At 30.5% G+C, this 21,871-nt stretch overlaps 1 protein-coding gene across 3 annotated transcripts in view; it reads right to left on the minus strand.

Annotated features, from left to right (window-relative positions):
* The window catches only part of LOC108565306 (single-minded homolog 1-like), a 32,624-nt gene that overhangs the window by 3,305 nt on the left and 7,448 nt on the right, over positions 1 to 21,871 (minus strand). For 2 of the 3 annotated variants that reach the window (XM_017924694.1, XM_017924695.1), the window contains exons 2-3: positions 494 to 697; positions 252 to 427 (exon numbers count right to left, since the gene is read on the minus strand). In XM_017924694.1, the coding sequence (XP_017780183.1) occupies positions 252 to 427; positions 494 to 668 (351 nt within the window). In that variant the 5' untranslated portion in view covers positions 669 to 697. Of the gene's footprint in view, positions 1 to 251; positions 440 to 493; positions 698 to 21,871 lie in introns of all 3 variants that reach the window. The other variant, XM_017924693.1, reaches the window with a different exon arrangement.

Consider the following 21,871-nt stretch of genomic DNA (forward strand, 5'->3'; position numbering starts at 1 on the left):
TGAAATTCTTGTTTTAATTATGAAAATATAAGATGCAAAAAAAAAATTTTTTATATCAAAATTCTATTACTTCATTTCTTTATTCCAATTGGAATTTATTAGCTTTTTTTTTTACAAATTTTAATGATGAAGAAAAATGTAAAAGTTTACAAATGTAATCTAAAATTTGGGGTTGAAATAGTTAAGAATTAATAGTAATGTTATGCTTCTAGTTGTATTTTGTAATGAACCTAGATGGATGTAAGCATTACCTGAGAGAGTCCTAGATGGACGGAAGCTGTCTCCGAGATATACATGATCTTGCCGTCTGGTGCGACGACGAAGATGAAACCATCTAAGGTCTGCAGAAGGTACGATCCGAGCTCCTTGATCGGATACTCCCTGGGATTGTTGCTCTGCTGAGGAGCACCCCACGCATCTCCCAAACCTGAACACAAAACTATAGGAATTAAGAAAAACTATGTTCCATGGAGGTTGCATGTAATCTAATTACCATCTGGGAAGACCTGCCTCATCTTCAGATAAGACGTGGTCAACCTGATGACTGAAGCCTTGTCCAGTTGAGAAGTGATGGCGGCCGGAAGTGGAAGAAGTTTCGCCAGCTCCGTGAACTCGGTGTTCTCCTTCTCGCGCCTCGACCTCGCCGCGTTCTTGCTCTTTTCCTTCATCTCGACCTGCTGTTGAACGCTCAAAGGTTCTGCAAAACAAACGAACGACAAGTTAATCAAATGCAAATCGGACGCCCCTTTTCGCAGTTTCAAGTGCGCTCCCGAAGAGCGACCTCCGGATTTTAATTAATTTATGCACCGGCACACAATCTGCGCACTCACTTTGCTTCTTGCTGCTGCTACCAGGCGACTCTTTCTTTACATATTTCATAATCAATTAGTGTGAGTACGCTGACAATGACGACAACGATGATGATGACGACGATGACTACTACGAAGAGGAGGAGTAAGACTGTGGAAGAAATTGGCGAAGAACGTTTACACTTGCTTTCCTTCCACCTGCGACGGACTGATAGTGTAGTCCGTTCACCGTTGGACTAACTTTATCCACAAACGTGTCTTTTAACTAGTAGACCTACCCCTGGCCTCAGGTGAATATCGGGGCTGTACCTGCTACTCGATTCTTTCACCCCGCACAATGAAAACTCAGGTGGATGAACGTTATTGGTCGAGCTACAAGGTGCAAAACTTGAAAACAGGTGAAACACGCCCATGGACACCCCACAATTCATGGTTGGCTCAACGCAATAATCAGATCATTCTGTGGAACGAAAAAATGGAATCCAATACTATCAATGAATTCATTCATAAATGTATATAATACTATACTATAGATTAAAGAAAATACAATCGAACTTCAGTATATCATTAACATAAACTTTATATTTATGATAATAATATGAACATATATAAATAAATTCTTTTACAAATAATTCAAAATCTTATTTTTTCATTACAGATTTTTTTTTATAAAATTAATAAATAATTCTTCAAAATCAGATGTTTAGAAACATTTCTAACTGATTGTAAACAAAAAATGGGTTTTATGTTTAAAACTTTACGACTTATACATGACTTACATCAGCTTTAATGAGATAAATATAGTTAGTATTTCTTTAAACCTTTCAAAACATTTGTTGAAAATATCATTGAAGAGAGATATTTCATAAGTTTGCAGAATTCCAAGCAAATTATAGAGAAATTAATGAAAATACAAAAATCGGTAATTTCATATTTATCCAAGAAATAAAAATAACTTAATGTAAAAAATTAAGTATATCCAGACATTAATTTCATTAATCATTAGTTTAAGAAAAATATTTGACTTTTACATAATTCAAATCAATCCTAAAACAAACAAAAAATTAAGATAAACAAAACTAAACGTTTGTTTTATAGAAAATAGACGAGATAGGTTTTAGGGTAAATCTGGCCATTAATTAAATTAATCCTTAGTTTTCCAAACAATGTGATTTCAGCATGATTTACACCCATTTTCAAGCAAGAAAAACAAGAAAAATTGAAAACACGTTTCCTAATCCTGAAACCCATAAATCACTGTGAGCACTCACAAACGTTCACCCATGTTACATTAATTCAAAGAACTAAATTAGAGCTTTATTTCCATTTTTTAATGAAAGAGTATTTATGGATTTGATAGTATAAAAAATATGAAATTAGAAAAAAAAATCCAAACATTTTTAAACTGCAAATGTTAAAAAAAAATTAATTATTTGTAGTTAAATAGAATCAAAATGAATGCGAAATGTAATTACTGCGGATATAAATTAAGCAGAAATTACGTTCACCACGTAATTTCATAGTTTATAAATAGAGATTACCGTTAATGCGCAAATAACATAATGCGTCTATTATTACTGAATACAAGAAGAAACCTCATAATAAAGTGAATAATGTATTGATCGTAAATGAAATGAGCTGAAAGGAATAATAAAGTTTAGGAGCGATTAAATCCACGATCAATCGCATTTCTGATTAGAGCCATCACGAAGTGTTCATTAGAAACTTCAAAGCAATGTAATTATGATTGTAACGTAATTAATACTGTTATACAATCCAACATAAATGTCCGCATTAATTCGATATTGGAATAATATTGAATTATTATCGTCTTTTCACTTTTCAACCATAAAAATTAGTATTTTTTGTTGTAAAAATTTTCAACTTAAATTATAAACAATGGTAGAAACAACTTTTTTTTGTTAGAAAATAACATATTGACAGTTCTTGAAGTTTGGAAAAATGCATGATATTTAGTAATAAACTTATATAATCAATTGCAAAACAAGTTTGTATTGTGTATGTATTATGTGTTACTTTACTTGTTATTTGACAAGTATCATCTAATCTTAGTCTCAGACCGATGACAGTTCACTAATGACAGTTAACTACTTAATTGACAGTTTGCCAATGCAATTGCACTAATGACAGTTGACAGATGTTACAAAAATCAATCAGTTAACAATTATACATAACAATTTTCATCAAACTAATTTTGAAATAAATTTGAAACAAAAACTCAATGTTTTTTCAGATTTGTATTCAATTATAAAATAAAACCAGTATAAATAAATAAAAACAGTATAAGAAAAACTTACACCTTATAAATTTTATCATGAAATACATTCAAATGCATTTTGTAATGTTTATTAGCTTTCTTAATAAATTTCTTATTTTTTTCTCTTTTTTTTATGAATATCTGAAATTATTTGATTTCAAAATAAAAGTAAAAAGTAAAAATTACAAAATAAAGTGATTTAAAGTTGATTTTTTTAAATACTATTAATAAAAATAGTGAAATTGTTAAACGTTGATTCGTTTCGCATTTATGTATATTTGCAATCAAATTATCACAATGCGAAACAACTGTAATTAATGCTAATAATAATAATTATTCGCTAATAACAAACTTCCGTTGTTAACCATCAATCATCAAAGAAACACAAAAAAAATGCTTGCATAAAATCTGTACGTTTTCCCACGACCAGTGTAAACACGGTAGTTAGTTTACAAAGAACATTTATGGCTTATTGTTATTGCTGCAGTCATCGGAGTTCGTGCATCCCTTCCGGAGGGGGTGGCTATTTAGCACCTCAGTACTATCGTCGGACTTATTTTTTTTTTCAGCAAACGAGAACTGTGAGGGATTCGGTATCCGACGGACGGACGCTTCGTGACCGACCGTGCCAGTCATTATTTCCAGATGTGGAAGAAAATGTCCCTTCGAACTTTCCAACACATTTTTTTTTTTCGCCCCGATATCACGTTCGATCACCTCAATCATAAATGCACCGCCATAAAGAGCACAATAAATTCCCAGGAAAAACGAGAAAACAACACGCAAAAATCATTTTTTTTTCTTCTTCTCTTCTTCATCAATAATAAACCCTGCTTAACAGACATATTTAATATTCATTTTTAGAATTTTGAAAAACACATTTCTACTTAAACACCAATAAAAACACATCTTTATCTAAATGAAATGTCTGTAAGTAATAGTATTAGTAGTAACTTCTATGACCACAGTTAATAAGTATTTATATAAAGTGTATCAAATTATATAACAATATTGACAGTTCATATGACAGTTGACACCTAACTATTAACAATATTATATAATGATAATAATCGACAAACGACAGCAGAACGACAGTTCAGTAATGACAATTTACTTATAATAATTCAATACGAAGAAGAATCTATTGCATTTTGGAGGTCGATAAGCACCGAAATAGTGCAAAAATAAGGCTATCATTATTATTAAAAAGATAATAATAGTAACATTAACTTCAACATTCATTAAATAATATGTAGAACTTCAATAAATAAGATATAAAATAAGTAAATGCTTAATATTTTTTTTTGAAATTTATAACACAAGTTTGGATATAAAAATATAAGGTGGCAATCGCAAGCCCGACAGCCGAAATACCATTAATCAAAATCCCGACAACCATAATCCCGACTATATCAAAATTTTTAAATTATTCCGGAGCGTAATCACTTTAAAATTATTGTTATTAATAAAAAAAAATATAGCACAAGGTGACTACGCTCCGAAATAATTAGAAATGTTATTGTAGAAATTTTCGATATAGTCCGGATTTTGATACAGTCGGGATTATGGTTGTCGAAATTTTTATATAGTCGGGATTTCAAACGTCGGTATTTCGATAGACGGTATTTCGGTTGTCGCGCTTGCAATACAGACCCAAAAATGTATGATATTTGCGGATTATAGGAGTGAAACAAGCTTTGATATATTATCTGATACTCAACTAGTTACTGTAATCTTACTCTAAAGATCTAGCATACCAATGACAGTTGACACGTAACCAATGATATTACTTTAATAGCAGTTAACAATTGACAATTAACTAATGACAGTTGACAGATGTAACAATTATAAATTTATAAAATTATAAATTGAATCAAATATAAAAATTAAGATGATTGCAAAAGCAAATTATTTCTCAGAATAAATGAAATAGAAGTTTTAATTAATTAATTTACTAAATAAACGCGCTTTAGAATAAAAGTTTTCCAAACTTACATGACTTCTGCCTGATTTAAACAAGTCACGAAAGGCTAAAATAAAACGTTTGACAGTAAAGATTTTTTTTGTAAATTATAAACGGTATTTTGTTTGAGCAATTTGTTTGATTATTCGGTTAAAAATAGGTGATTAAGTATAGCGCATATGGGAAATCTGGCCAAGGACTGTTAGAATACAATAACACCGGGACAAAGAAGTTACAATGTAACAGAAACGAGATTAAGTCCAAGTTTTTTTTCTTGTGTAGTTTTGCTTCTGACGCGTTTGTCGCTCGTTACAAAGTTGTAATCTCGATCACCGGTTAAAATATACAAGGCGTGGATGGATGGATAGATGTCGAAACGAGAATTGTACAGATGTTGTGTTTGTGGTGTATTGGAGTAAGAGGGAAGGTGATTTGCGATTCGTTCGTTTCGTACGTGTCAATTGAAGGATTAACACTGGACGAGATTGTAACACTTTGTCGTTATCGCAGCCACAATATTATGCTTAACGTTCAAAAACACGCGCCAACCAAGCCGCACTTTCATCGCGAATTACGGACCTGTTTCTTTTCTTTCTTCTTCTTAACTAATAGTTGATAATAAACCACACGTATATAAAATGTGTATTTAAATAATGGACATGGTTTTTGCAATATTGGTACAAAAGATATTTACAAAACCGTCAACTGTTAAAGCAAAATAAGAAACTATAAAAGTCTCATTTATGTACTTTTTAATGACACTTGACAGTTAATCGATGATATTTTACTAATGACAGTTGACAATTGAATGACAGTTGACAGATGTTATAAAAATAAAATTAGTTAACAATTATACATAATACTAATAATAACATTTATAAAATTATAAGTAATTAAATAAATTTTGATAATTACATAACCAGAACATTATTTAACCAAATAATTGTAACATAAGGTAAATTTTAAAGTTAAAATTCGTACCTCTAGATTTTTATTGAACAAAACAAAAACATGCAAAATTGCTTATTTTCATATATAGGAAGAGATTACAGGCTACGTGATTTTTGCAAAGAAATTTATGAAATAAGACATGGTAATTAAGAATAGTCCGTATATAATGAGATATTTACCAGTAAATTGTCAAGTATCATTTGTAATCTTAATCTTGTTTAGAAAAAAAGCGATAATAGTTTATCAATGTTCATTGTCATCGGTAAGCTGGTAAAATGTCATTGCCAAATTTTACCAGCTTATGAATTAAGTGATGACAGTTGACTGATAATTACTGTTATTAAACAATTATTTTTTTCTAAGTTACAAATAGTAACTCGAAATAATGCATCTTTTTGGTAATAATAATTTAATGAAAAATAAAACTTTTGTTGTTGTTATGTTGATAAATGTTGATGGATTAAAGTTTACTGTAAAGGAAATGAAAACAATTGTTTTTGAAGTGATGGTGGACAAAAGGATCGGATGATTTTTCCGGAAAGAGCTATATAACGTTTAGTCACACATTAAGGATTTCGCGTTCGGACAATGCGAAAGGGAGAAGAAGGAAGGAACAAATCGAAGGCAAATAATAAAGCTGCGGATTGAGGGGAGAAGGGTTTCATGCCGAGACGACTGAAACAAATAAACGAGAAAAGACGAGAGAGAAAGAGTGGACAAGAGAAGAAGAAAAAAAAATATAAAAAGTGCAAAACTGAAATTAAGGAGAATCGGTTTTCCGCGAAAGGCATCTGCGAGTGAACGCATTTGGACAATGGACATTTACGACCAGCAGAAACAAAACCGAAACCTTTTGGAGTAGGCCAAGAAAACAATTCCTCCGTTTATCGGCGTTCTCGTTTGTTCCCATGTTTTATAAATATCTCTCTCTCTCTTTTGTTTTCATCAGAAAGTCGTTTCAGCCGTTCATTTCGACGATTTTCATGTATTATTTTTCGATGACTATGAAGTACGGATTCTCTCGGGGGAGGCGATGCTAATGACTTTCCGATTCCGTTTATGTAACCAACACCCAAGTTTATTGACTCGCCTCGGAACAAAAGATTCATCTCCGCCGCTCGACGGTTTTACCTTTCCAGCATGCCAGATGATAAGGAGCAATTGTGCAGACTGAATGAGAAAAATCTTGCGCAGAGTTGTGTTACATTTTAACCGGAATCTTCGCGTAAAAATAGATTATCTCAACTGTTTAACTTAATCAAAAACCAATTTTATTATGGATTGTTATACCATGATTAATTGGTGTAACGACTTCATAGATATAAATATTTAGTTAATTTTTCCTACATTTCATTTTGTCAACAATAACTCGAATAGTCCGGTTCCGTCAATATGCCGCACTGTTTGAACACAACAATACCTCGAATAGTCCGGTTCCGCCAATATCCTGCACTGTTTGAAAAGGTACTAATCGATTACTTTAAAACCGCATAAAAATAAACTGCACAAAAAGCCTTCATACTAAAATTTTTTTTTTAGTATTTCGTTAATTAAAATTTAATTTGTTTTGAAATTTTCAAATCGGACTTATTGAAGCTGTACTAAGCAAGAAATTCTGTATTTAGTTATTTTTTTACTACATTTCAAAACTTTAGTTAAATTGATCAACACAAATATAATAAATCAAATAAAGATTACAGTTTCCAAAATATGTAACTGAATATTAAATATATTTAAGTAAGCAGCAAATTAGGAAAGATAAAGTTCATTGAGATAACATAACGCAAAGATAAACTAGTAAAGCAAATATAAACGTATATAATTTTAATGTTGTATTAACAGTGATAATGATTATTTTCTATTTCAAACAAATATTAATTATTTTCATAAATGATATTTAGGCATTACTGATGAGGCTTCAACCCTTTTTTTTATAAAACCAAGAATGTCTAATTTATTTGAAATACAAAAGTAATTCTAAAATTCATACGAATATATGCGAATAAAAATTGATCAATTTCTCTTCAAATTATTACAAAAATTATGATGAAATCTTCTATGTTTAATTGAAATATATTAATTAATAAATATTCTGATTCAATGATGATATTGACAATATTTTAGAAAAGTTTATTAATATAATTTGTAATGGTTTTATGAATAATTATAAATATTAATAAAAATAAAGTTTATTATGTTTTTGAAAAAAATCAGGAAAGTTTTTATATTATTAATAATTATGTAGAAAGTGAAATACGGCAATACCTTGCATATTGCGGTTTCGATCTGTCCGGATTCATTATAGTCTGGTTTGAAAATTTAAAAAAACCACAAAGATTAGTACACAGCACATTTCTTTTTAAATTCCTCTATTATTCCAGTTTTACAGAGTGCGGGATATTAGCGGAACCGCACTATGTAAGATTTTGTTGTAAAAATAAAAAATTATATTAAAAAAATTGTAATTTTTAAATGACTAAAATAGAAAATGTTTGAAAAATGTTGAAATTATTTTTTGGATAAACTTAATTAATTATAATTATTTAATTAAAACATGTAAATTTTTAAATTACTAATTGAGAAAAGTTTAAATACATTTTGTGAATGAACTTAATTAATGAATAGTAAATTGAATGCTATTATTTGATACCCTATTGTGAATGAAGTTTGATTAAATTCCTTTGCATTGGCTTCGTAGTAGAAACCACCCATTGAGAGCCAAGTACGTGCGGTACGTGTCAAAAGTGGCGAAAATCTGGAGGTGTGAGTTTCTTGCAACAACATCAACCCGGTATTCGGGAAGCATGTTTTGGATCTCTGTTTTTTTTTTCACCATTCATCCTCTCTCATTCCGGTTTCGTTTCCGCATTTACGTGATAAAAACAACAACAAACATTTACGTGTAGAACACAATCGGAAGTGTTCCGGTGTTACGTGGGAAAATATCGGCGGAGGAAGGAAGGATGAGAACGTGAGAACACATTTTTGGCTAATTATTGCTGCCCATGGGTTGACGGATCCCATTGTTGTTTGCACTGAGGTTACGACGGGGTGCAATAAAAACCTGACTTTCGTCCATGCGTCTCTCTTGGGACGAGAAACTCCGACGCGCATAAAATCAAAGGATAATAGAACTGGACCACATTTAAATAATGTATATGTACCTTGCAAACTCTGCAGGATCGACGACTTCATGATGCAATAATCGGATTTGCACTGTTTTTTTATTTTGTTTTTTTTTGCACTAATGTCACAGATTCAACTTCTGGTCCGGTGTGTCTTTGATGCGGATGGATGGTTGTGGTTTCGGCACCGCGACTGCACTTTTGGGTGATGTTTGATGCGGAATGGCATGGACGAGTGTCACATGAGCCGAGTGTGTGTTTGCATTCACGAATGACTGCCGCCTCCAAGAAGTATTCCCATCATCATCGGTCGTTGATAACATGCTGACACAGCCGAAAGCAACTATTTTCCTTTTGCCTTTGTTTATTATTATTGTTGTCTTCCCTTTCTGATTCTCCTTCTCTTTCGCCTGAGACTATTCCGATCGGTCTATTGGCCCAATGACCTTGCATCAACATTTCCCAATTATTTGCCATAATATTTGTTTGAAAAACAAATTAGGTCGATGACATTTTCAACCAATACAATCGCACATTGATAACTCTAGTTTCTATAATCACTATTTGGATTTTTGTGTAATTCCTACTGGAATACTAGTAAAAGTATATTTTGTTGTATAAACTTAAGAAAGTAGAAAATGTATATATTTACCAGCCAACGCATATATTTCTTAGTTCTATTTATTATAACAAATTTGATACATTTTAAAAGAAACAGATCAATTTAGATTTTTCAGAAACAAATTTACTTTTTATACTTATATTTTTTGTTCCTATACGTTTAAGAACTGCAAAAATATTCTTAACAAGTCTTGCATTAATGTAGTTCTTAATATTCTAAAGCGTTTATTTAATAAATTTGGGAATATTCAAGAAAAGTTAGGATACAAGAATTTCTCAACATCAATAGGTAATAGAAATGTAATTTAGTTAATATTTTATAGTTTTTGTTATTTCCTTGTCTTTCTATGAAATATGAAAGTTTTGCGAATTTTCTTGAATCTTAAGTGAAAATTTCTACAGAAAGCCATCAATATTAGATGCGTGAAATAACTGTAATCCTTGCAATCATAAGATTTGTGCAGCGAATCCAATTGCAAAGCAAAGCGAAACAAGACGCGAATTCCAATTGAAAGTATCTAATAAAAGCGACGACATGAAAAAACAATTAAACCAGTAGGATCTAACATTTTATGGTCCATTCTACGAACGGCGAATTAGTCCTACACATTAATTGATAACACCATCAAGAATTGAATTTCCCGCGAAATGAGCAAAAACTAGAAATCGGAACACCTGTTAACACCATATAAGATAAAAACGATGATCATCACGCTTCCTCGAATAATCCATCATCCATTGTTTTTGATTTTGAATTTTCTGCCTTATATCATTATTAATCCAGTTATGTCACGCTCAGTGTCATGGGTTGTTTCAGCTTTAACGCTGATTAAGGACTATTAAGTGTGCGTTGACCGGGGAAACGCGAGAATTTCCGCGGATTCGCGCATTTTTTTCCTAATCCAACGCAGAAGGAAAAAAAATACACATACACAACTGACATATACGAAATCAGATTACGTCAGGTCGGTGTGACATAATTACGTTAAGTGGAGAAATGGTTGCGAAATATTACACTTCCAGTGAGCGAGTTCGCGAACCCGCGAAACCAATAACGTAACGGCTCTTGGTTGGGTAATCGCAAGGTTCGAACCTTGGATGCGGTGTTTTTTGTTATCGGATTCGATGCAAAAGTTTGTTTGCACGATGAACTTACTCGCGGTCCTCTGGGTTTACTGCACCTTCGAAGAAAAGCATTGCTACATCGACGACGCTTCTAAAAATACGTAACAGGTGATTGACCAAAAACAAAAGTTATTCAATAACAACGTCGAATGATTTGTTGCTGGGCAAATGGACATGTTTGTTGACACAATTTTAGATTCAAAGTCACAATAATATTGTGCATGAATTACTCTAATCAAATAATAGAAGTTGATTTTCTTTAAAAAAATTACTCTTAAATAATTATTAAGCTGTATATCTTTGTTGTTATAAATTCTGTCAAATGTCACATTTGACGTAAATTTGACATTTGCTCAAAACTGTCATTATTTTATTTAAAAAGAATAAGCATTGAATTATTGAGTACACTAATACCTCACATTGTGCGGATTCGATCAGTCCGGATTCTCTAAAGTCCATAATAATGTGCAAGATTTAATCAAATAACAGTAGTTGTTTTTCTTTTTAAATAATTATAAACTTGTAGATTTTTTTTAATTATGATTTTACATCATATTTACTTATTTATTGAATTATTAAAGATTATTTAAAAATACATGTGCTGTCAAATGTCAAATTTATGTAATACCGGTCAAAACTGTCATTCTTATATTTAAAAAATGTATAAATGAGTTATTAATATTAATCACTATAGTCAAGTTTGAGAATTTCAAGACAAACTTAATTTTAATATAAAAATTACGCCAAATATACTTATTTATTTATTGAATTAGAAAAGACCATATTGCTCAAAAGTAACATTATTTTATTTAATCAATTTTATCATGTTCTGTAATACCTCACATAGTGCGGCTTCGATCATTCCGGATTTGCTAAAGTAAATTTGAAAATGTCAAAACTAACTAAATATTAATATATATATATATNNTATATATATACTTATTTATTTATTCAATTATTGAAGATCAATTTTACAATAACCGATGCTGGTAAATGTCAAATTTACGTCATATTATTCAAGACTGTCATTCTATTATTTAAAAAGAATAAACAATTAATTATTGAGTAAAATAAGACCTTGCATAGTACGGCTTCGATTAGTCCGGATTATCTACAATTCAGTTTAAAAATTTCAAAACAAACTAAATTAAAAAAAAGCTACACAAAATTATTTTTTTTATAAATAATGATCGTATTTTTCTTATGTATATGATTCAAATATCTTTCAGTGCAGTTTATTTGTATGCGGTTTAGTGATTTTGATTAGTCTGGTTCCAAACAGTCCAGCGGAACCAATTACCCGCACTGTGCGAGGTATTGCTGTATTTAGTTTCTCCATTAGTAATATTTCAGAGTCCGGGATATTGGCGTAACTAATTCGCAATTGCATTCCATGCTAATACCGGTTTAAAAACAGATGAATGAATAATAAACAAATGGTAAAAGTTAAAGCAGGGATTGTAGCTATGTAAGATTCTGAAGGGTTGCTAGGTGATTGATTTTTCTTAATGTTTGTTTCTGTGTACGTTGTGAAGGCTTTCAAGGCTGTATTTATTTATTTTATTTTTTCCTCCGCGGCTTAGGATCTTTTTCTATTTATAAAGCAATCAAAAGGGATTGGTAGAAACGCGCATTCCTTCACGCCCGAGACTACCTTTTCCAAAATAGTCGGTCATTAGCACCCTCCGACACCCTCCACCATCCCCTTCCCAACTGACGTGACGTGCATGGGGTGAGGAAAACGGAACCCCTTCGCCGTCGTACATCCTCCCTTTCTCCAACACCATCACCATCATCCGAGGTCCGGACGTGCTAAGAGCAAACACATAAAGAACAAGAACTGGTTTCGGCTTTCGATGCGCGTTATTGGCTGCCGGACTTTTCCGCGCTCTTTCTCCACTACCATTCTGAATGTAAAGAGGAACGGAGAAAGAGAACCGCGACAACGGGGTGTCGCATGGCCGTCAAGATTCTTTGATTTACTATTGAGAGAAAACCAGAGTTTATGGATTGTTTTGTCTGCAAGGAGAAGAAGTAATTGATTCGGGGGACGCGCGTAAAAAGATGAAAATGAAAGAAAGAGAGAGACAAAAAAAAACTGAGTGAAACAAAGAGAAAAATAGGATTGTCGTCGAGGCGTGACTTTTTGCTTGTTTTTGTACAATTTCTCCCTCCGCACTTTCGAAATGTACAATTGAAAAACTGACCCACCCCGAAGGTGCCATAAAATCTCAGGGTGGATTTTTAGTCCGCAAGAGCACGCGGGTCTGGAAAAATGTGTGCGCCACATGTTTGGAAATTACCAGGTGGAAATTACCTTTTTTATTGCTTGACACGCACAAACTGTTCGGTTTGCAGGATAAACTTTATTGTTTAAGCACATTCGGTGTCTGATGCGTTGCTAACTTGTTACATCAAATAGGAAAAACCGAATTCGTTTCACTTTCAACTCGAAACTACCGATTACAAGAAACAACTTGTATTTACCAACATTCATATTTTAACACAAAACAACATTTCACAATTTGTTTATAAAAAACAACAATATTCATTATAATAATTGTAAACTTATATATTTTTTATAGCAAAAATGTTATAAAACATAATAATAAACATAATTGATTGCATCTATGCTTCTTCATACATACAAAAGGCTATTGACCGCAGAAGTTATAAATTTCAAATTATGATTGGTTTTGAATTTTTCTTGAAATTGGTAATATTAGTTCAAACTAATTTCATTTTGTTATAGTTTATATACTTTTTATGTATTTTTGTCACAAAAACTCTTGAAAACTAATGAAAAAAATATTTCTTACAGATTTCTATTTGAGCGGTTTAATTTTTTATTAGTTCCTCGATTAGTCCGGTTTTAAATTTTCCTGGATATTATTAGAACCGATTACAAAAATAATATTTGTTGTATAATTATAAAGTTTCATTGACCGTAATCAATCCATCTAATCTTGTTAATACAAGTATTACAAATAATTAATAAAAAAATTGTTTGGAAAATTGTATATTTTCATTACATTAAACATTACATTATTTACATTAAACAAAATAAAAATAAATTTTTACCAAAATAGTCTATAAAGTCCTCGATTAGTCCAATTTCAAATAGCTTGTCGGAACCAATTACCCGGATTATGCGAGACATTGCTGTATTTCGTATTATAATGTGTATTTATGCAAAGAAAGGTTATTTCTTATTTGTTGTGTTTGTAATACATAAAATTGGTTTAGCTGATGTTTGAGTTTCATTGAAACCGGAGATGCTCGTATCGAATATCTTGAGGAAATAATTAGACGCAGATTGATTCAGTTTTCAGTCGTATCTCGTCCATAATAAATCACAGAAAGTTGTCGTAGAGTTGTGCCAGATTGTGTCAGATTGATAATGAACGGTGCAGCGTAAATGGATTTTTTGTCACGTCCGATGCGAACAATTTACAGGTCCGACAATAAACATGGAAAAATGTGGCCTTAAAAAAAATCTGCTGGACACATGTTCTGCAAATTTAATCCAGGTGAGAGAAGTAGGCGGAGTGTGAGGAGGAGGAGAATTTTCTCGTACATCTGGTTAGTATTTGCAGCCTCTTTTGATGACTTTACCAGTTCGAGCAGCAAAGAAGAAAAAAAAAATGGCTATTCGATATTTTAATATCCTTTTTCCCGGGGAAGCAATAAGTTTGAGTGGTCTTTGGACAAAGCGTCGCGACGTCCTTTTCTCTCTCTCTCTTTCTCCAGTTTACTCGCACCCCTTGTATTACATACGTATAATACTTAGGTATATTAGGCTTTGGCCGTTTGATTTATGTCGACCACATATGCGTGTTTACATACGAAACGCATTCCGAGGCCGGCTGAGAGCAGTTTCGTATTTATGGTCGTGCAGCATACAAAACTACAGAGCAGCAGCTTTGTCTTCACACACATCGGATTGTTTTATTGTTTATTAAATATGAAAGAGTTTCCACGAAGCTGCGAACACCCAACAACCAACTCTGTTTGGAAATTCTTTCAGTTACTCGAAACTATTCCGAACGCTTCATTTATGTGTGTGACCTGATTTATCAACTAATGTATTGGGTTGTTGAATCATTTTACTTACATGCATCATTTATATACTGATACTATACGTATAGAATTATAACATTTATATCAGTTAGAAAAATGAGATAAATTATTTATGGTAACAATTTTAAAATATAAATCTACTTATGCAAATAATACTTGTGAGATTTTTGCACTATAACAAAAATAGAAAAGTGATTATTTTTTACAAAATATAATTAAAATTTCTATAAAAATTACTGTATTATTAATAATAACTTTGTGCAGAAAATTTTGATCCATTTTTTTTAAATACTTTTCTTTTATGACTTAAATTATTTCATATATTTTCATGATATTTAATGCATATTTATACAATTTTCAATTAATACTAATATTACATAAAAATCATAATCATATATTTCTTAATTATTACAATTAACTAGATTATTACAAAAATATAATTTCTAAGAACAAAAACTATTTACAAAATAAAAACTTAAATGATTTAAAAATTATTGCAGTTGAACTCAAAAAAAGTTTTAAAATTTTATTATAATTATAATAATAATGGTTATCAGCAAAGATTGTTAATGTTACGCAATATTTAATACAGTTAACATACATAGAAGATGGTTGTTTTTCAATGAAAGATTTAAATAACTTTGTTAGCAACGAAGACAATGAAAATAAGGACGAAATTAAAGAAGTTCTTGGAGAAAAATATTACCAACCAAAGAATTGAATAAGTTTTAATCAAAAGTGTTAATCGATCTCTCTACGTTTTTATATGTAATAACTATGCAAAGACAATTGTTAAACAATCAACTTTAGACTCAAATTATCTAATATTTTCATTTCATTTTATATCTAAATTGACTACTTATTTAATAAAACTTTTATTTGTATACGTATTTTGTCCATACTATTTTTAATTTTATTACGCGATACTTTTTTCATGATAATTTCGATGTATTTTAATGGAAAGCATACTATTCGTTTATTTATTTACGAATATATATATTTAATAAATAAGTTTGCTATTTTTTTTGTTTGTACGAATTTGATAATCATATTATAATTGGTTTTAATATAATGAGTTTACTTATTGAGATAAAGGTACGAAAGATATGGAAAACAATTACACTATGTTTCTTTGTCAACTTAATCTTTCCTGTAAATTGCAAAAGTTTTATCATTCTATAATAATTGCTTTTTATGTAATGAGTTTACATTAGTTGTGTATTTCAGATAAAGGTACGAAAGATATGGAAATTTATTTAAATATGTTTCTTTCTCGATTTAATCTTTCCTGCGAATAGCAAAATGACATTAGCCATTCGTTAAACGACATATAACTGTATATGCTATGTTATTATTTCAACATACAGTAGAATCTGTTTTTGTGCGGCCCTTTTTTATGCGATTTTAGTTTTGTGCGATTTTTTATGCGGTATATGAAATCCAGCCAGTCACGCAAGAACATGCGTGTTTTGGAGTAACACGAGCAGCAGTGAATTATGTGTGTGCATATTTTTAAATTTCTCCATATGATGTTTCCATTTGTAATTTAACTATTTATTTTGTTTGAATGAAATTTCTGATGTATTTCGTAAATCTTTGACGTATTTTCTAAGCGGTGGACTTATTTGTTATATGTAAGAATTTATGAAAATTTATTTTGTGTTTTGTCACAAAACATTGCACAAAAAAATGTTTCCTATAATAATTCAGTAATAACAAAAAAAGGCATTCTATCAAACAAAATAATTGAAAAAAAAATTACCAAAAACGGCATGAAAACTAAATTACAATAAATTGGATATAATGAATTGGAACGTTTGTACACGATATTATCATTATTTTATAAGAAAGTACGTTTGTTTTTTTAGTGTGAAATAAAACACTTTTATTGTATACAAAGAATTCACTTTTATCAATTATGAAAATTAAATTTTGTCATCTTTCTGACAACTTCATGATTCTGCGCTCATAAAACTGTTTGTACTTATCAACAAAAAACTGAATCTTATGAATTAGTGAAATTTTTACCATTCAAAGAGTTTTCCAAACTTCGAAACCATTGGTAACCTGATGGCACAAGGTCAGGACTATATGCGGGATAACACATCATCAAGCTCCAAAAATTTTCCAGTTGTTGAGTTATCAAACATTTGTGACGATTTGACGATTTGCTAATTCTAGTCATGTTCTTTGATTTCTTGCTATAGTTGAATGCTGCTCAAAATACACAACACTTTTGATGGCATGTTCATTTTTGATACAATTCAGCTTTGGTTTGTGCTGGTTCATGACACTTGATCGTTTTCTATTGATGTTATCCAGTTTTCATCACAAGTATAAAAAAGTGTCGATTGCATTTCGTTAGAGACAAATATTGATCATTGTGTTAAGTGAATCTTTTACATTTGATGCAAATATCGAGATTCTTAAAGAGTCCACGACATTTAAGTGATTTTCAGTTATTGTGTGTGATAAATTTAACCTGTCTGCATTGTCTTACATAGTATGACGATCCGATTCAATTACGACTTTGATTTGGCCATCATAAACTTTAGTAGATCGATCAGAATGTTGGTCTTCTTTGAGAGAAAAGCAGGCTTTCTCAAACCATGTGTTCCGTAGAATGTTGATAAATGTTCCGTGAAAACTTGGAATGAAATAATTATTAAATAAATGATCTGAAAATTTCAGAATTTACGAAGTGTTACGTTTCAGGAAAACCCTGTCTATAACGCTTTATGAACATCAGCAACTTTCTTGCATTTACGGAAATAAAAAGTGAAATATATCGAAAATATCGAAAATTTTTCAATACTAACATAGTGTTATTTATTTGTGAAAACCGAAAGTTGTTTCTTGCTTCAAAGAGCAAATTGCGTTCAATTTAATGAGTTTACTTAAGTTGTTTATTTCAGATAAAGGTACGAAAGATATGGAACATCATTTGAATACATTTCTTTTCTTAACTTAATCTTTCCTGTGAATTGCAAAATACATTAGACAAGACTATCTTTATGATAATGTGAGTTCCATAGCAAATACGAAGCATTTTTTAATTGCCCTATAATTATTTATTTACATTCTATGCAGCAGTTAGTAATGACGATGTTAACGACATTAAATAATAACATATACCTTGTACAGATTTATACCAGAAAGTAAATATTTGCGGTAACAACTTCAGGCTTCGCAGGAAATATTAAATAATACTAATTATTCCTGACAACTCTGTCGCTATTTGCAAATGGTAATCAACGGTGCATTTATACATCTTCTTTATTGCTACTTTCATTGCATTTTTTATATAAACATTTATAATTTACAAACCAGAAATAAATAAATAAAAATTATATCCATAATATGATATGAATCAAATAAATAAAAAAATTATATATAAATTGAAAGAAAATAAGAAATACTTGTCAACACATTATTTCTTATTGTTAAGCTTTATTATAAATAAGTCTACTGTCATAACTACGGTTGTAGAGATTTTGATACTGTCGGGATTATGGTTGTCAAGATTTTGATTGCCGGAATTATGGTTGTCGGGATTTTGATTGCCGGGATTATAGTTGTCGGGATTTTGATACTGTCACAACTACGGTTGTAAGGATTTTGATACTGTCGGGATTAAGGTTGTCAAGATTTTGATTGCCGGAATTATGGTTGTCGGAATTTTGATTGCCGGGATTATGGTTGTCGGGATTTTGATACTGCCACAAGTACGGTTGTAGGGATTTTGATACTGTCGGGATTATGGTTGTCAAGATTTTGATTGCCAGAATTATGGTTGTCGGGATTTTGATACTGTCACAAGTACGGTTGTACAGATTTTGATACTGTCGGGATTTCGATGTAGACTCATCTGAAAAAAAGGCTATAATAAATACAAAAATATTATTGGTGTATTAAATAATTAGGGTATAAGATTCGAATATTGGTCTATTCATCATTCCGTTTTTTGTTTTAGTTGGAAAAAGGGTTTTCAAATTCTATAAATTTCTTCAAAAAAAAAAAACTGGTTTTTCAAAACCGATAAACCCTGGCAATGAATAGAAACAAACATATTTAATTACTTTAAATTTGTGGTGGTATTATTGTCCCATTTATTTACATATTTTTAATAGCCCTAATTTTGGGACAAAAGCTAACGATCGAAAATTTTCTGCCTTCTTATCAGATAACATTTTAAAGCAAATAATTATCAATTTGCAACACATAATAAGAGGAAGCGATATGCGAATTTGCATTGTCTTACGATTATTTATGAAATTATCGTAATTAATGATGTTATTATTGATAAAATTAAGAACTTATTTGGAGTGATGCAAGTCAAATATAGATAATATATGATTAAATATCGAAGAAATACAATTATATAGTTAAATTTGCTTGAGAAATATTGAAAATATAGTAAATTATTACAATATAGTAAGTAAATAGTAAATTCAAACTTTGGAAAATAATAAATATAAGCAAATAGTTTTAATTAGTTCTAACTTGTGGTGGTATTCTTATCCCATTTATTTACATATTTTTAATGGCTTTCGACCGAAGTTTTTCTGCCTTCTTATCTTAAGAAACAAATATTTGTCTATTTGCAACACATGAATTTCATTTTATATTTGTATTTTCTGTAATTATTTATGAAATTATCGTAATTAATAATGTTATTATTGTAAAAATTAAGAAATTATTTGTAGTGATTTAACTCATTAAATCGATGGCAATCAAAATCCCGACAACTAGCATCCCGACAATCAAATCCTGACAACCATAATCCCGAAAGTATCAAAATTCCGACAACCATCATCCTGGTAGTATCAAAATCCCAACAATCATAATCCCGACAATCAAATCCTGACAATCAAATCCTGACAAACATAATCCTGAAAGTATCAAAATTCCAACAACCATCATCCTGGTAGTATCAAAATCCCAACAATCATAATCCCGACAATCAAATCCTGATAACTATAATCCCGGTAGTATCAAAATCCCGACAATCAAATCCTGACAACCATAATCTCGAAAGTATCAAAATCCTGACAACCATCATACCGACAACTATAATTCCGACAGTATCAAAATCCTGACAACCATCCTGACAACCAAAATCCGGATAACCATCATCTCGACATTCAAAATCCCGACAGTATCAACAACCTGACAACCATAATCCCGGTAGTATCAAAATTCCGACAATCAATATCCTGACAACTATAATTCCGACAGTATCAAAATCCTGACAACCATAATCACAACAGTATCAAAATCCCGACAACCATAATCACGACAGTATCAAAATCCTCTACTTACGAACTAAATTATTATTATTAATATGGGGTGGGAGTTGTGACTGGGAGTAGGGTTTTGTTTATAATGATGATTAAGCATTTTCACGAAATAAATAACAAAGAAATGCAAGAATTACAGTTACAGTAAAATTTCTTGAAAAATATTGCAAATATAGTAAGTTACCAAAGAGAAACACAAAGAATAACACAAAAATAAATTGTAAATGAAATTAATTTGAGAATTCAATCAAATTATTGGAAAATATGTGTAAATAAATTGTATTTATTGTAAATCATTGTCTAAATAGTTTGAATATTGTGTGAATTATAATAGTATATATCAAAGTTCGGCAACCTGCGGCTCCGCATACCACAATTGAGGTCTATAGGATTTAAAGTTCTCGATCAGTGCGAACATGATATTGGCAGAACATGATATTGGCAGAATCGATTACCCACACTGTGCGAAGTATTGTTGTACTAAATTAATAATAATAATTTATTGGCCAAACAAAAAGAAAAAAAAAGTACAATTTATACATAGATAAATTTTAACATATTATAAAAATATATATCAATAGACTGGCCAAAGGGCTATCGACCGAGGTCTTTCCGCCCGGTGTTGTACTATTAAATTGTTAATTAATATTATATTCATTCAAAATTTGCTAAATAATTATTAAAAACAATGTATTATTTTCTGAATAATATTAATACAATCCGTTCCAAAATGTCCAGATTTTTTCTCGTATAGTGAAATAATTTTTCCTATATAATACGATAATGCGTTTTTCCATGTCAGAAAAAAAAAATATAACTTAGTCTCGCTTTTTAATGATTTTGCTTTTACATTTCTATGGTTTTATTATTCTTTAGCTTTTTATTAGGAGACATGCAAGTGTTATTAAATTTTTCACCATGAAAAAATCACAAATAACATAAAAAAATACAAATATGTGAACACAACTTTTGAAAATGATGTAACAACACACAATCCGAGACTTCTCCTCTTCACGTCACTCGTTATGTGTTAAGTGAGTCATTTTTACAAATTATTTTGTTCGTTAAGCGAGGTTCCACAGTATATAAATTTATGTAGAATTGTTAAATATCTAAAAAATTGTAATTAATGAAGTAATAGTAAACAATATGTAATGATTATATGCCAGGGGTGGCCAAACTGTGGCTCGCGAGCCGCATGCGGCTCTTCATGTCTTGTTATGGCTAGTTGAGCCACAACAAAACACAAATATTATATATATTTTATATATATATTTTATAGATGCGGCTCTTGCTGCAAAAAGTCTGATCACCACTGTTGTATCTGCATACATTCTTATGATTTGTATTTTAATGAATGAATCTGCAGTGAAATTTTATTAATAAATAAAGTGAATTTATTTCAAAGTTTTTTTTTGATAATTTACACGTTATTTTCTAATTACCATTACTTCATCGATTCTTATTTAAATCTTCAAAAATGTTAAGGAATTAATATGTATGTATTAGTATACAATTTATATTCTAAAATACACTTGAATTTATTTTAAAATTTTCGAATAATTTGTATAGTTTAGTCTCTTTCTCTTGTGTTATTCATTTGTAATATTTATACATAA

This window comes from Nicrophorus vespilloides, unplaced genomic scaffold (assembly GCF_001412225.1).
Source record: "Nicrophorus vespilloides isolate i.1.1-1 unplaced genomic scaffold, Nicve_v1.0, whole genome shotgun sequence".
Lineage (NCBI taxonomy): Eukaryota > Metazoa > Arthropoda > Insecta > Coleoptera > Silphidae > Nicrophorus > Nicrophorus vespilloides.